The 16,221-nt window shown below is 38.0% G+C and overlaps 1 protein-coding gene across 4 annotated transcripts in view; it reads left to right on the plus strand.

Moving 5' to 3' along the window:
- PARG (poly(ADP-ribose) glycohydrolase) overlaps positions 1–15,810 on the plus strand; it is a 61,098-nt gene extending 45,288 nt beyond the window's left edge. For 3 of the 4 annotated variants that reach the window (XM_038140572.1, XM_038140573.1, XM_038140575.1), the window contains exons 14-18: positions 4,639–4,717; positions 5,520–5,628; positions 8,238–8,343; positions 11,492–11,620; positions 12,369–15,810. In XM_038140572.1, the coding sequence (XP_037996500.1) occupies positions 4,639–4,717; positions 5,520–5,628; positions 8,238–8,343; positions 11,492–11,620; positions 12,369–12,541 (596 nt within the window). In that variant the 3' untranslated portion in view covers positions 12,542–15,810. The other variant, XM_038140574.1, reaches the window with a different exon arrangement.
- The last annotated feature ends 411 nt before the right edge of the window (positions 15,811–16,221 follow it).

The following is a 16,221-nucleotide window of genomic DNA, read 5'->3' on the forward strand; positions in this document are numbered from 1 at the left end:
TCTTATGTTCTTATGTTAAAGGATGTGGGGTTTTTGTTCCTCTCCTGAATTTGTAACATTTGATGTGATCAAAGTGGGATTGAATACTCTTAAGAAAAGGAGCTACCTTCTGATTACCTAAAAGGGGAGGAAGAGTAGAACGTCTGCATCCATTAGGAAAGGACAGAAAGCTAGGAACTGTCTGTGAAGGATTTTATCTTATAAGTTTCACATATGTGTTTATGTTACTTGAAGGTTAGTTATGGGCTCCTAATTACATCAAAAATAACCTGCTTCTCCAGTGTGGTGCTGAGGGGTTGTGTGTGGAGACGTCCTGTCTGTCCAGAGCTTAGCTGAAAGGGTTTTTTCTTTTGCTTGCCACTCTGTCATAGATCTTGAATTGTTTTATTATCCATTGGATTAAAACAGCATCAAAAACCAAATGTCACTGCTAAGAACTGGAGCAGCCCCAGTCATGCTGCATGTCTCAGTTCTATACATGAATGAGCATTTTTCATGACTGAAGAAATAAAATGATGCTATAATATGACTTTATTTACACTAACAAATAACTATAAAGAAAAAAATATATTTACTGAGAGAGATCCTCTGGGTAAATATTATAATAGACTATGTTTATATTTGTCAGTCTGCTGTAGCAAAAATGTTGGGTTTAATTACCTGAGCTGTTTCAAAAGTCAAGAGTTTCTGTAGGTATTAGAGCACATTTCTTGGAAAAATCCATCAATAGCACTTCTTTCTCTCACATGCATACACAGTAGAAATTTGAGCTTAAATCTTGCAGGTCTTACTCTGTCCTGAGTTATTGATTGTACTGGGCAGAGTATCTTTTGTTTTCAGTCTTATGCTTGGCAATTTTTTAAGACAGTGTTTTATTTTGTTTTTCCACTCTGCCAGAATTAATGCCTTTTCTGTGAAAAGTTTTTGATAAATTGGCTTTTGTGATTACATTTAAAAAAAATGAGTCAGAAAAGAAGTTCTTGGCCATCAGACTTCTGTTCTGTATTTTGGATGTGATACTAGATTAACATATTTTAAGCACTGTCCTCTGGGAGAGACTTTTTTGGGAAGGGTAAAAACAGAGCAAAGCTATCAGTCTGGGTAATAACTGATTAGGGGGAAACATTAAATTAGTGTTTTGAAAGACCTTCCATTCCCCTGCAAACAAAAATGGTGATTTGGCATGGAAAGTAAAGGTGAGAATGTTTTTTCACTGCAGCAACGTTTTATCTTTCTTGATATTTTATCTTCCAGTATTTTGCAATTAGTATTTGGGATATGGAGGTCTTCTCTAATGGAAATATCCATTCCATCATTTTTATTTAATCCCTGGAGCTTTTCCACCTTGGTTCTTAGCCAAGTCTCTTCTGTGTCACGATCCTCTTGATAAATTACATTCTTTGTGATGCATCTTGACTCGGCAGCCTAATGGGTATAACTGTGTAGCTGAAATTTGCAGAGGAGCCCAAGAAATTGGGAGATAAATTAAATTTGTTGTGATTTTACAGTATCTGGTTAAGATCACTGCTGTAATGACTATGAAACTGGTCATGCAAACAGTCGAGTTCTTCAGCACAGACATCTACTTACAGAAATGTCAGCAGCAACACCAGAGATTCCTACAGCTGCATTTCTGGTAGAGCTGGGAATAAGTGTGAGTGGTTTTCATTCAGATTTTTTTCTTTTTCTTTTTTCCCTCCTGTTTGAGCTCATACATCCTCAGGCAGTGTTAAGAGCAGATGAGAGAGCTGTGTTCCTTGTTTGCTTTAAATTTACAGATCTATCAATGGCCAGTCAGTACTACATCTTAGCAGGGCAGTTTTGGAGACTTCTGACCACATTAGCCAGGCAGCAAATGAGATGAGATGAGATAATTGGTTTGGTGAAAATTTACTCAGAGAGGAAAATTGGTTTTCAGCTGGATTTAGCAGGCTGATTGTGCCAGTGTTGGGAGAGCCAAAGGCTAATGATGCTACAAGATAAGGATTGGAAGAACAGATTGAAAGGGAAAGAAGGACCTTCCTCTCTCTTATGGCACTAAATGTGCCTTTATGTTGGTGACTACAAAACTAAACTCTTGAAACTTTCGCATGTACTTTTTGTTTAGTGCTAGTGGTCGTGCCTCATCAGGGGTATAATTTCTAGCTCATTAGAAATACTAGAGGAACACTATGGTGGGATTTTTCCCAATCCCTGGAAACATTATAATGCTGTACAGATCATATGCAAATGTAAAGCTAGACTATGGAGTCTGAGAAAGTAATAATTGCAAATCTGTATTTAGTAATAATTGCAAATCTGTCTAAATTAGTGAGGTCCTATAAACACTGACACTTGGCTGGCAATTTCACTTTTTGTCTGATGCTGTAACTTTTACAAATCTCACAAAGGATAGATTTTGGAATGGTACTTATATATACTGTCTTTTGACATTAGGTAGGCTTTTCTAGGTTTTGTAGCTTTTTTTTTAAGTTCTGGTGGAACTGTATTTGTGGTTTGCCTTTTTTTACTTCTTTATTTTTTTAATAGGAACAAAAAAGATTCACCAGAAACATTAACATATCTAGCTTATCCCATATCGCTTCTGTTCTCCCAGCAACAGAAGTTTGTATCCCAGTAATTCACAGGCAGAAGTATTGCCAGTGAAAATTGTCTGACAAATTTCCAGAACTTCACTTATGAAAACGCATTGATTTTCATTAACTGCGGGTTTCTGGGACATGACGTTAGAGTCTGTGTGATTTCCTTGAGTTTCTCCAGTATTGATTTTTTTTTTTTTAGTGGATATATATGTGTATATGGGTGTATTTGCTTGTGTGTTTGTTTCCTGGTGCTTTTGTTGTCAGACACTACACTTCCATAAAAATTAATGAAAACATTGAACCTTGAAAAAGCCAGCCTAATACTTTATCATTTATCCTGGTGCAATATCTCAATGACTTAGAGTTGTCTTTCCCCATTTTAGACACCAAAGTAAATGCTTCCTTTTTCAAGCTGGAAGTTTTGCTAGGTTGTCCTCTAAAGAGAGCTCTCAAAAGAGTCACATACTTCCCTTATCTGTCTTTTCTTGCTCTGTGCTTAGACATTTTCATCAAAGTTATCAAGAGAACTGAATTTTACTCATGTCAGGAAAAGTCTTAGTGAAGGCTGATAGCCTGCAATTCAATTAGAAGACTGATTTCAGAATATGGAAGCTGCTTGTGGTTGTCCTTTGTCTGAGGGCATGGATGTGTGTAAATACATGGGCATATTTTGTTAGCCACATTTTTCAGATGATTTTTTAATCAGGAAGTGAACTCGGTGAGGAATCTCTTACCATTCCACTCATTTTGCATAGCAGCTTTTCAAAATAGCCTTAAGTGAGATTTGTGTGCCTTCAGAATGATTAATCTTCTAGACTAAATAAATAATGAGTGGGTAACAGGGCAGATGAATTAAATGAGCATTGATAAGTCTTGTCAGTTAAAATTAATATGGGTAAATGGGGAAAATATCTTTACATATATGCATCATTGTAAACAGTTTTTAACAGCTTGTTTCCCGTGCTTGAGACTACTGGAGGTAAACATTCAAGTTTCCTTGTCAGTGAGGTTTAGAGTTAATAGTTTCATGTTTTTGATTGTTCAACTTCAATTGCATTTTTATTTAGAGATTGGAAAACTCAGATTAAATTTAAACATTTGTATTCTCAGGGTATTGCTGATCTGTGCAATAGTTAGGCAGTGCTCTTGTCTTAGTAATCAGATGGTTTGTGCTGTCAGCTTGCAATTCTTTAAAACCTATTTCTTCCCGTTCTATTTATAGACATAGCTGGTATCACAAATTAAGGGATTGCTAAACAGTTCTCTTCTTACTGTTTGTAATTGTGCCAAACTATACCTGCATGAAGCTCCAAACAAGTCAGCTCAGCTGGTCAGAGCATGGTGCCAATAATGCCAAGGTCGTGAGTTCACTGAGGAGTTGGACTCATGACCCTTGGGGTCCCTTCCAACCCATCCTATGATTCTGTGACTGCTTCTGAAACTCAGCTGTTGTGAGCTCAGAACAGGGAAAAGGTGTGATTTTGCTGTGGCATTACTTCAGGAGTATTTCTCTGAAGCATTTGTGCAGTGCCCAGGTTGTGAAGCAAGGTCCTGAAGCTATATAAAATGAGGTGAAAGGCAGCCTTTTAGAAAGATTACGATCCTTCTCAGTTAAGAGATACTCTTTCTTTGTACTGGGATAAACCTTTGAAAAGGATTTGGTATAGCCAAGCATAGTAGCTAAAATTACTAGTGGCCTTAAGGAGCTGCTTTCTAACAGCCTTTAATACTTTCCAAGATCCCCTTTTTGGACCTTTTCAAGAGCAGCCAAGTGTGTTCCAGACTGTGTTTTTTTGTGCTGACCCTTTCTCATTATATACTGGGTAGCATACGTAGGTCTGCACTCATAATGTTCTGTGGTGGTGCTGCTCATCACCTGTGGGAAGGGAGCTTTACAAGGAAATCTTGTATTTGTGGTGCAAATACAAATTCTCTGTTTCCCACTGCTTCTGAGAGCTGTGTGTTCATTTGGAGAAGCAGTGATTCCTATCAAAGTTTTACCAAGTGAAAAAAAAATGTACATATTTTATGTAATCTGGAAAATAATTTGTTTCAGGTACTGAGCAGTACAGTGAGTACACAGGCTATGCAGAGACTTACCGCTGGGCAAGGAGCCACGAAGATAAGACCCCTAGGTAAAGTTCCACATAAGTATTTTAAGTGAAGGAAGAAAGAAGTGTTAGAAATTTGAAAACTTTTAAGTATTTTCTAGCATTTGCCTTAATAGGATATTTGCTTGATGTTGCTTTCTTCAGCAGAACCAACAAGGTAAGAAAGTGATGCCATATTAGTAATGCCATACTAATGCTAATAAGTGGTGCCTACCCTTATGTCGGTTCTTAGACCAACATCTTTTACAGTTTAGAGATATATTGTATTTAGTGCACATTTTTGCTAAGATACTGACTGAACTATGGTTTGCAATGTCACTAGAAGTTTGACAGTAATACCTCAGATGCCACAGTGCAGCTGATGTGTGGCAAAATAAGAATCAATACCATGAATCTGAGTAGGAAGCTGTGAGCTCTTGAATTTATTTCTCCAGCAATGTCATTAGAGTATATACAGAAAATTACTCATTTGGTATAGAAACATACACAGTGTACTCTCATTTAAATGTTGGAGGAAGACAGAGAAATACTGACCTTGCAATGTTCTTACATACTTGATAAATAGTGCTGTGTAATTAGATTTGTTTCACGTTCACTCTCAAAGTCTAGCCAGGGTATTTCTAAATTTATGGGGAGGCCTGTCTCATTTCTGATGCTGCTTTCATTCCCAACCCACAAAGAAAAAGTATTCCATTGTCTGTTGAATTCACCTTTTCAGCTGCTTCTAACAGAGAAGCTCTGAAGGGAATTTCTCATTTTGAATCGGGGTTATATGACTGATATTAACAACTAATGTCATCTACTTTTCTCCCCCCTCCAATTTTAGGGATGAATGGCAACGACGCTACACTGAAATTGTTGCTATAGATGCATTTCACTTCAGACGTTTCCTTGATCAATTTGGTCCAGATAAAATTAGAAGAGAGCTCAACAAGGCCAGTAACTTCTTACAACAGCCTGTAGTCTAATGTTTATAGAGCCTTTTCAAATATTTTTGTTATTGTCTTCATCTAAGGAAGTTCTTGCTTAGTTGTGTCTCATATGACAGGGATTTGCTGTCCAGTGTTAAAGCAAAAGATTGTCAAATGTATTTCTTGTCTTTTGATGTGCTATTTAAAGGTGTATTTTATATAACTTTCAAAACTATAAATGAAACTATATAACAAAATATACATTTTGTTAATTCTTCCCTGTCCTGCTTCCAAATGACAGACTGAGAGTTGGGGCTGTTCATCATGGAGAAGAGAAGGCTTCAGGGAGGGACTTGTAATATGGGCAGATAGTGACAGTGCAAGGGCCAGTGGTTTTAAACTGACAGAGGACAGGTTTAAATTAGGTATTAGGAAGAAATTCCTTACTGTGAGGGAGGTGAGGCACTGGAACAGGTTGCCAAGGGAACCTGTGGATGCCCCATCCCTGGTAGTGTTCAGCCCCAGGTTGGATGGGGCCCTGAACAACCTGAGCTAGTGAATGGCATCCCAGCCCATGGCAGGCAGGTTGGAATGAGGCAGTTTTTAAGGTCCCTTCCAACTCAAGCTATTCTATGATTCTAAATTATGAGTCTTAAGTTCTTTCTTTATGATTTGTGCTGTTGAATCCCACTCAGCTGTGCAGTCAAGGTGGAAAAGGAGGCAGTTCGTAAATATGGTGCCATTTGCTTATCTTCCACCTTTCTTCTTTGCTCTTGGGGTATTGACATATTGCCTGGGAGTTTACCTTTTCCTATATTAATGTTTTTTGAGATTGGATCCAGCTGTTCATAAATCCCCTTTATTTTCACAATAGCTGTAAGGGCTGTTGTAGCTACATATGTGTGCATACATGCCAGTCAGAGCTTACAGTCTTCAAGAAGACTGACAATGCAGGCCAGTTTCAATCCTTTAAACAAAGCTTCTGGGCTGACATTTAAAACTAGCATGCTTCCTACTAATAATTCTTGCACATTATTAATCATTATCATTATTTATTCAAAGTTTTCAGTCCTTGACCCTGCCCCGAGTCAGCTGTGTGTTTAAAAACTGCACTTCGCAGTGACTGTGGTCCTTGATAATCTCACACATCAAAGTTCCCAGGCTGAAGAGCTCTTTGACAGGGGAAGCTGGAACTGTGGTGCACATAATTCTCTTCTCTGCCATCCCTAATTTGGGGTCTTGTCCTTAAGTAAGATATTTGAGATTTTTCCCAGTCCTTGGTCTCTGCCTTGGATTACGTGCTGCATAATGTTTGGGAATGTTGGGTTACTTTCCCAAGCTGTGGCAGATGCTTTATCATCTGCATAGCCAGAGTTTTCCTTACACTTGTTTTTCTTCTTGTTGTGCTGCTGCTCTTTTGTTGAAGTTAAAGCAGTCTTTTCTCAGCCTTTAAGGTTGTACTTTGACAGGGACTAGTAATTGCCGTCAGTGAGGTGTCTGTGGTTATGGGACCTTAGCTTTTCAAGGCCTTTGCTGTTATCCCATGCACAAATGTTATCTGCTGACATGCTGTGTCTGGAATCAGTCTCCAGTTCACAAAGCAGATTCTAAGTTACTAAGAAGGGTAATGGGCCAGAATTAGGGCTTTGCATGGCCAGTATAAGGCACAGGTAGTGAGAGGTGTGAGGCCTGTTCTAGCAGTGGCAGTGCTGTTTTTACTGGGCAGTGAAGTATGAGAATGCTAATTCAGTTATACTCTGCCAGTGTGCCAATTTTTGGGATCAAAACATGCTGATGAGTCTCTTTAGTGAGATTCTACATTTACAGATGCGGTGAGCTTGGATGTTGAATATGAGAGCTCAATGCTACTATTGTTAAAGTCTCCTGCTTTCTGCAGTATGGAGGGTATAGAATTTTATAGGATGAATTTTAAATAAATTCAAACATAGGAACATACTGCCTTAATTCTCAGCTGGAAAGGGAATACACCCTCTTGAAATGATGGACAGTGCTGAAGGACTAATTTAAATTAGTTGTGAAACCTTAGCATCTTGACTAAAATAACATTCATCAGCTTGTTTCTTCATGGTTGGTAATGAAATTAGTCCTAAAAAGACATTCTAGTAGAGTTTGTAAACCTCACTGATATCTTAGTACAAAATTCAAATTACATACATCAGTGTATTTATGATCTGCCTACAATTTTCAATGTATTGATTTGGTTTGGATTTTTAAAATAAATTATGGTAAATCACTGCAGTGTTTATGAGGTGTGTTGGTTTGGCAGATTTCTTTTTATTATGAGGACTGATTGGTACTTAAGGAAAATTACAAGACTTGAGTTAATTTTCTTTTCAGGCTTTCCTAAAAAGCTTCCTGTAGCTGTGATGAAATGCCTGGGACTCAGGACCTGTATCTTAATTTTTAACTTGGGTCCAAATAAGGCAAAAGTCTTCCTGTCTTAAATTTTTTTGTTATTGAAGTTGAATTTAAAGGAAGACTAATGGTGTATTGAAGTAGTTTGAATTTGGTATTGCTAGAAGACAATGAGGGTTTTTGTTACAATTTTATTGTTTGGAAGTATTGCACCAGGTTGCCTCTCAGATCCATCTCTGACTCTTGTGTGCATGCAGGCCTACTGTGGCTTCTCTCGACCCAACATTCCACCTCAACATCTCTCTGCAATAGCCACAGGAAACTGGGGATGTGGTGCCTTTGGAGGGGACTCCCGATTAAAAGGTAAATCCTAGCAATTATTAATGCTCAGATTAATCAATAACTTACATTTTGGTCCTGGGCCATATGGTTTTGTTCAAGTACATTTTTTGCTTTTGTTCTAATTAATACATGTTTGCCAAGAAATGGCACTCTACAGAATTGGTACATTAGTGCTGATCTTTAGGCTCTTTATTCTTTGTGCTGAAGACTTTTATGCTGTTTTCAGTTTTAAGTTTGGGGCAAGGACATGATACTGAAATGCTGGATTTGCAAGAACTTCTAGCACTGAAACCTTCCAAAACACAAATGTGCAGCTTTAGTTCACAGAACATGTTCATTGCAGTTGTCAGTCATATAAATCAGTTGACCTTTCTGGAGCAGTCTTTTTAGATTCTGCCTGAAATTCATATCTCTGCAAAGCTGTTTAAAGTACCTGGTGATTTGCAAGGCTTCACAAATTTGCTAGCAATGGTTAATGTTTAGTTTTACTCCTTAATATATTGCTGTATGCCAGAGAGGTTTCCAGTCACTCGGTCATGCTGCTTTCTTTCCTGACTTGCCTGCTATATCACTCACTTTCTCATGTTCTTTATATTTAATTAGAGTATTTGTAATGCAGCAGATATCACATGCCTACATTCATTTAAGACCTTTTCCATCAACTCAAGAACTGATGGATCCTGACATACAAATTCATATCCTGGTTCATATAATTCTAAATAGAAATTTACATTCCTTTGTTGTTTCCAAGCATTTGAAGAGTATTTCAGATTTGCTTTTCAGAACAGCTTTAGGTAGCTACAGTGAGACAGTCATCAGGCTACCAGTTTCATTTATTTCTCAATGAGCTTAATTCATCAAGCATCTATTTTTTTTCTCAGTGCTCATTGAGTTTCTGGCAGTTGTTTTTTGATTTCCATTAGATAAAATAGGCTGCCAAATGCATATCTTATCAATATCAGGAACTAGTATTTACTGTAAGATCTGAGCATACTTGATTTATGTTAGGAAGGTTTAACAAGTACTTCAGTTTGCATAAGATCTTGGATCTGATCAGTAATATCCATATATGTTTTCTTAAAGTAGAAGAAGGGATGTCAGTACAGCCATTGCTTCAGGTGCAAGTCCAGAAGTTAAGTGGGATCATATCAGCTGGGTGCAAGGACCAAGAGAGCTCAGGTCCCTCCAGACCCCTATACCACAGGCTCTGTTGCTCTTCCTGTGATGCTTCTTTCTGTACCAGTAGCATGGAAATTTCCCATGGTATTATGTATCATTAATGTCCAGAAGATTGTGAAGTCTGATTCTTGACAGGAATTTTGATCCTTGTTTCATGAGATCTATAGCAATTCAAAATAAGCAGTGGGGTATTTTCAACATCTTGTAAACTGAAACTGCAGTTTGGAATGAATAATAAGATTCATTAGGTTCTGGTCCCCTATGCAAGCTAGTTAATTAGACTCTTTAAAAGCTAAACTACTGAAGCTTTACTAAATCCACAGCTGGTTCAGCAGTTTAATTAAAATATCATTCCCAGATTGAGATTAATTTCACATGTGAATCATGTAATTTATAATTTTGGCTATGGGTTTACAAGAGGAGGGTTTTTTTATTTTGATTAAGGAGTGCAGTGTTTTAATAGGTCTCTGTTTAAAAATGTGAAAGATTCTTGAGCTGAGCTCTGAACAGCTTTCTATTTAGCTTCCACTAGCAGGTGGTAATGCTCTATGTACACTGTTTTATTTAAAATTAATCTTTACAAAGACAAAATTAATCACATTTTAATTAACTCTACTGGGTAGAAAAAGGAGGCATTAATATCAGAGCTGCACCAACAGGCTCTGAAGTAAGACAGGCTGCAGCAGATGAAATAGTTGCTGGGGTTCATTAGAGCTGTTGTAGTTCCCTGAAATGAGCCCGTGATTGACTGCACGCCTCTGTGGCACTCCATCCGGGCAGGGATGGCTGATGAAAAAGCTGCACTCTTCTAAGTTTGGTGCTGCCTAAAAGGGTCCTGGTTTTCTTCTCCCCCTCACTGTTTCTTCTCCCCCTTTGTTGTTCCTGGCTCTGTGGTCTGGTGCCCTCCCTTGCCTCAGTTCTGGCTCTTAGCACACCTTTCACTCTGCCAATTCAACTGCTGTTCTAGCAGAAAACAATTAGCTTTTATTCTGCATGTATAACTTTTCTGCCACTTTGGTGAATGGAATTGGCACAGTGATGTCTGATGAGCACCAGAGAGCTGCAGAAAAGTCAGGAGCTGGGTGAGAAGTGGGCCACAGCTACTTTCTCCAAGTGAAGCGGGTCATTAGCTTGGCTCAGCAGCACTACTGATCCAGATGATTTCTCAAGGTGAATCTTCAAAAAACTGTTCCCAAGATAGGAAATGTTTTTCTTTCTTCTGCATATAGAGGAACAAAGTCTGTCTATATTGTAATGTTAGCTTTTGGCAGAACTTGGGATGCAGCTTGGGCCAATGAGTTTGACAGAAAGCTGGAAGTTAAGTAATGTGAATTGCATTGCTGACATCACCCCTCACAGGTCAGAATAAGCCGTCGTATTCCTTGCTGCATACTTCTATTGTAGGTATGATGGACACCTTAAAGAGGCTGCAGAACCATAGTTCTTCTCTTGGATTAAAAGTTGGGCCAGCCTTCACTTTGCATAGCTTACCTAGTGAAAGGATTGGCCCCATTCCTTCTTACAGATGGCACAGAATGGAATTTGCCAAGTGCTTATGGATGCTTTTTACCCCACTCTCTGTGGTTGTATGGGCAGCTCATACCAGGATGGAAGGAGGTGCTCTGTTGCCCTATGCTGCCACAGGCATTTATTGGCTAATTAATGGCTGCACGCTGCTTGGGGGCAGACATCGACCAAAATAAACCCCTCTCAGTTTTAAGCACATTGTTTACCTGGAAGTAAGGCTGGATGTCACTATCAGCTCTTGCAGAATGCTTCAACACTCTTGACTTGCAGTGCCCAGCATTCTTTACTACTTCATTTTTTCATTTAAAAAATGGAATATTTACCTACCCATTGTTTGTACTGCTTTGCAGCATCCACGTGGAAATGGATGTTATGGTTCTTTGCTTTAAACTTAAGTTGTGTTTTTTCCTTTAGCAAATTGTTTTATCCTGTGTTCGTGTGTAATCCTTTTTTGTTGTTTCAGCCTTAATTCAGATACTGGCAGCTGCTGAGGCTGGTCGTGATATTGTGTATTTTACCTTTGGAGATGTGGAGCTGATGCGGGACATTTACAGCTTGCATACTTTTCTCTGTGAAAAGGGCCAAACTATTGGTGAGCAAAAAGAAATCTCTGTGTGCACAAAAGAGACATGACTCTCTAAGTAGAAATTTTCCAACATGAATTCTTGCCACTAAGTCCTGAACACAAGGAAATGGATCTCAGTTTATTTGTACCTGTTTCCAGAATGGGGAACTCTTCTGATTTGGGATCTACTGCACAGTGCTAATCAGTTAGAAGACTTCTAGATGCTTTTCTGATTCACTTAGGAGTTATGCTGAAGAATTTGAAAAATAGAGGTACATGTGGTAGGTAGAAGATTTGCAAAAGCTTTTGATATAACTCAGTAAGGCTTTGAAAAGGGAAAAGCTGCTTAGGCATTCTTGATATAGGTTTGTCTTCTAGTGGTTCTGTCTTGAGATGTGGTCTGGCGTGTTATTCAGTTGCAATACAAGAAAAGCTGTGTATCCATTGTCCTATTGTAATTGTTATGTGTCTTTTAATTTCTGGGCCAGAAGCAGAAAGCTGGGTAATTGGCAATACATTTGTAAGTAATGTGTATGCAAGCTTAATGTTAGGATAGCTTGTGCAGGAAGCTGAGGGAGGCTGTCCTATGTTCTGAACCACGTGCAGACATTCCCATTTACACAGTCCTCTGCCTTCTCTGTCACTGCTCATTTAGAGATGTTCCTAGCCACTGTCTCAGTGTGCATGTGCATTTCTAGCCTTCCTTTGCAATCATGCATTGCTCATGTGGCATGTTCTTACATGGTGTTTAATGGCTTCTTTTTGGTTTTTGAAGGGGACATTTATAGGCTGTTGCTGAGATACTACAATGAACAATGCAGAAACTGTTCTACTTCAGGACCAGATGTCAAGCTGTACTCTTTCATATACAACACCCTTGAGTCCTATGCACATTCTACTGATGATGATGAGGAGGATGAAGAAAAAGGGTTGTGTTTTGAAGATTAAAATAAATGTATTTGATCAGAATAATGTTTATCTCCTCCCACTGGTATATTGTGTGAATTGCTGGACATAATGAATGAGCTGGCTTAATTTATATTGACTTCATTGGTAGTTATGTATTACACCCAAACAAAAAACCCTACAAACACCTTTGAGAGATGAGATTTATTTGTTTGATGGTTTGATACATGAAAACCTTGTTCATGTGTGTACAGAAAAAAGTTCTTTGGTAAGTCTGGTTTGCATTATACTATACCTTGTTAAGTAGAATATTTTGGTATACATGTACATTTCACTTGAGATTGCTAAAAATCTTCAGATTTCCCTGTACTCCTTTGCCGTTATTTTTCAGAGCTCTTATGTAGATTTCTCATGGAGGCTTACAGCTGGAGTACAGACAACCATGTAACTCCTCGGATGATGTTAGAGAGAAGCATTTTAATGATTGTTCTTACTGAAAATTGTCATAACCATTAAGAGTGCCAAGGTACCATTGGTGTTCTTACCAAAGTTTTCATTTGTTTAACTTAAAATGTCCTGGGTCTAATTAATTTTTTTAATAAATGGTTAGAAATTGAAACGTTCTGGGGGAGCCAAGAATGCTATTTCACAACTGCAAATTACACATAAAAGTTAGCATAAAGAAGTAGAGAAAGAGCAATGAGAGTCGGAAAATGAGAAATGTGACCAAAGCTGGAAACAGAGGGGGAAAGATTTTCTTATGAAACTCTTCAATACCATTTTGTTGGTGCTATCTGTTACCACATTGAACAAGGTCTTAATCTATTGGAAGTTTCTCAAGGTTCGCTGCTGCTGGCAAAATTTGAGTTAAGGTCTGCTAGTTGTGTTCATATTGTCGTATCAGTTCTCCCTTCTCTCAGTATGCATATATGTGAGTATAAGATCCCCATGGGATATGTGAGTGAGGAAACAAATCACATATCAGTGGGAGGAAATTCTGAAGGCTGTAGATAAGAACATGAGATCTTGTTAGGGATTTCTGCCTGTGTCATTTTAGACATGGGAATAACAGTGAAGTGTTGGCAAAACATTTTAAAACCTGTGCTTTTACTATCTGTGAATACCAAATTAGTGTTGCTGTAGTACATTAATAGTTTACACAAAACTGCAGATATATCTGTGATAAAACTTTTTCAGGTCTATGTACAGGGCAAATCCAGTGAAACTTTTGTCTATTCATATTTAACCCCAGTTTAAGTTTCAGCCCAGATTCCTAAGTTTAACCTCTTTTGTGTTAGATTTTTATTGTCTGTCACAGTTGCTATTACGAGTTAGCAATACATGTCAAATCTGCAGCAGGAAATGTAGTGACCTAAGTTTCTTAATCAATGAATCCTTTTGAGTTATGTCAGATAAAGCTCTCCAAGCCTCAAACACACCATGGTAATTAAATACTGGAAGCTGTTGGCAGTCTGGCTTAGAATAAATCACTCACTGCTTGATCTGCTCTGGAGGAAGCAATGGGAAGGAGTCTGGGTCGTTTATAAGTACCTTCAGGGAGCTGTACCTTAGCATGAATTCTAAGTGGGCAGCTTGCAGGTGTGTTACTTGGGAAGTGATGGACACAGAGGTTTCTTCCTGTTCTTCCCACCAGGTGTAGTTTTCTCCACTCCCATCCATTTTGAGGGAAAGATTTTGGCTAGAATTTTCGGCTTTTTTCTATGTTTGCAACCTGTGTCCTCAGATTTAGCAGAAATCTTTTCTCCTGCTCCTGGTGTTTCAGTGTTGGCTCAGATTCTGGCAATAGGAATAACTGTTTTATTAGCTCTTAAGAATTTGGGCATTTAGGTTCAAGTATGATAGTGCTTCTAGATACACTGCTGATGATAGATGTACCCTGGGAATTATGACAAGTGATGGAAAACTGGTGCTATCAGCCAAACCTTTTTCACCTTACTACTCAGGATCTCGTATAGAAGAGATGAACAGAATTTGTTCCTAAACAACTGGAAAAAAAATACAACAAAAAGCTTTAGATGGCTAGAAATGATCTCCCCTTTATTATATATTAATACTTCTTCTTTAGTGCAATGTAGTCATTGTGAGAAGTGATTGGTCAGGTATGAAAAATGTACCAAAATATGATGGAATGAAATTCTACTTCAACTCTAGAAACAGAAAAAATTAAACTTTGGAGAGATTCTCTGGTGATCATATTACAGGTATGCAGTTAAAAGAGTTCTTGCAGTGTCAAGTGCTTCCAGGATGATCCTAGTCTTTTTATGCAGTCTGTAGTTTCAGTGATACTGAGCATTTTCTAATATGGGGAAAAATGCTTTTTGTTTGAGATCATTCATTAGGATATGTTTACCATACCTTTTTCCTCTAGTGAATTATGCTTGTATGGACAGGAACAAAGGAAAAGAACTCCTTTTTCATTTCATGTGTTGTCTGCAAAAGAGTGATATATCCTGGATTCTATGGTGTGTTCCTGATCTCATAAAGGGCAACATTGTAAGAATGCTTTGAATATTATTTTGATCACAGGCAGGCTGAAGATTATTTTGTTGTTGTTTGTTTGTTTTGGTTTTTTGTTGTTTTTTTTTAAAGCAAAATAGCCCAGAATTAGTTAGCGGTGGTGTTTCATTCCCATGATGTTCTAATTCAGTAAAGAGCTGAACTGCCCAGATTGCTGCATGTCAGCCCAATATATGCTATACATCTTTCTTTTTCTCCCCACCCAGCACTCCCCATTTCCAAACTCCCTGAAATGTTTCCTTTAGCTGGCAATGCCTTTGGTGCTCTGGGGGAAGTAGTGTGGAATGGAGATGCCAGTGATCTCCTTGTGCAGCCTAGGAAGCTTCAGGTTCACTCTTCCAGAAACCTGGTGATGGAGTATTCTAGGTTTGGGATTTTTCATTATTTTAGGGATGTTTGCTATTTGATTTCCAATAAAAATAAACTTCCTATCAAAACTTTTGTTTTATACCTTTTAGCAGCTAAATTGAATGCTTAAAATGAAACAACAACAGGCAGTCATGTCGATTGCAATGTTGCCTCATAGTCAAGTTTGGTGTCTGAGCACTTCTGTTGTTCTACAGCTCTTGCACCTAAATTGCTCAGTTTTGATGTTTCCTTATCCAATGAGGAGTATCCAATACTGTATATATTAATTTATAAATTGTTGAAGTGTTCCTGACATTCTTCTAAACTTGCAGTTTATGCACCATTATATTGTATTGATTTTTCTGGATCTGTATGCTAATGTTTACATAATTTTGTAGGAATACAATTAAAAAATTCTGACTGAAGCCATGTTGTGTAATTTGTCACTTAATATACTTTCCAGGACAGAAGAATTCCAGCACATTTGAATGCACAGGGCATAATGCCGCAGATAATTCTAGCAGTAAACTGACAGATAACACAGAGCTGAGAAATTTATTCTTCCTGTACAGGATTGTGGTAGTTGCTTCTGAATGCACAGCACCGTAAAACACAATTATCTGCTGTAAATTGGAAGGGTGTCAGTGTGAGTGTGAGGTTTCATCCATGTGTATGGCCATATGCAGATATTCTGATGTTTCCAAGCTTTTGGTAAGCAAGTAGATATGTTGGATTATTCATTGAACTTCATGAAGGAAATGTCACTAAATAAAAGCAAATAACCCCCTAAAATATATATAAATAATTAACATGTTGTATTGGGGTTTTTATGGTTT

The sequence above is a fragment of the Motacilla alba genome, chromosome 6, assembly GCF_015832195.1.
Source record: "Motacilla alba alba isolate MOTALB_02 chromosome 6, Motacilla_alba_V1.0_pri, whole genome shotgun sequence".
Classification (NCBI taxonomy): Eukaryota; Metazoa; Chordata; class Aves; order Passeriformes; family Motacillidae; genus Motacilla; species Motacilla alba.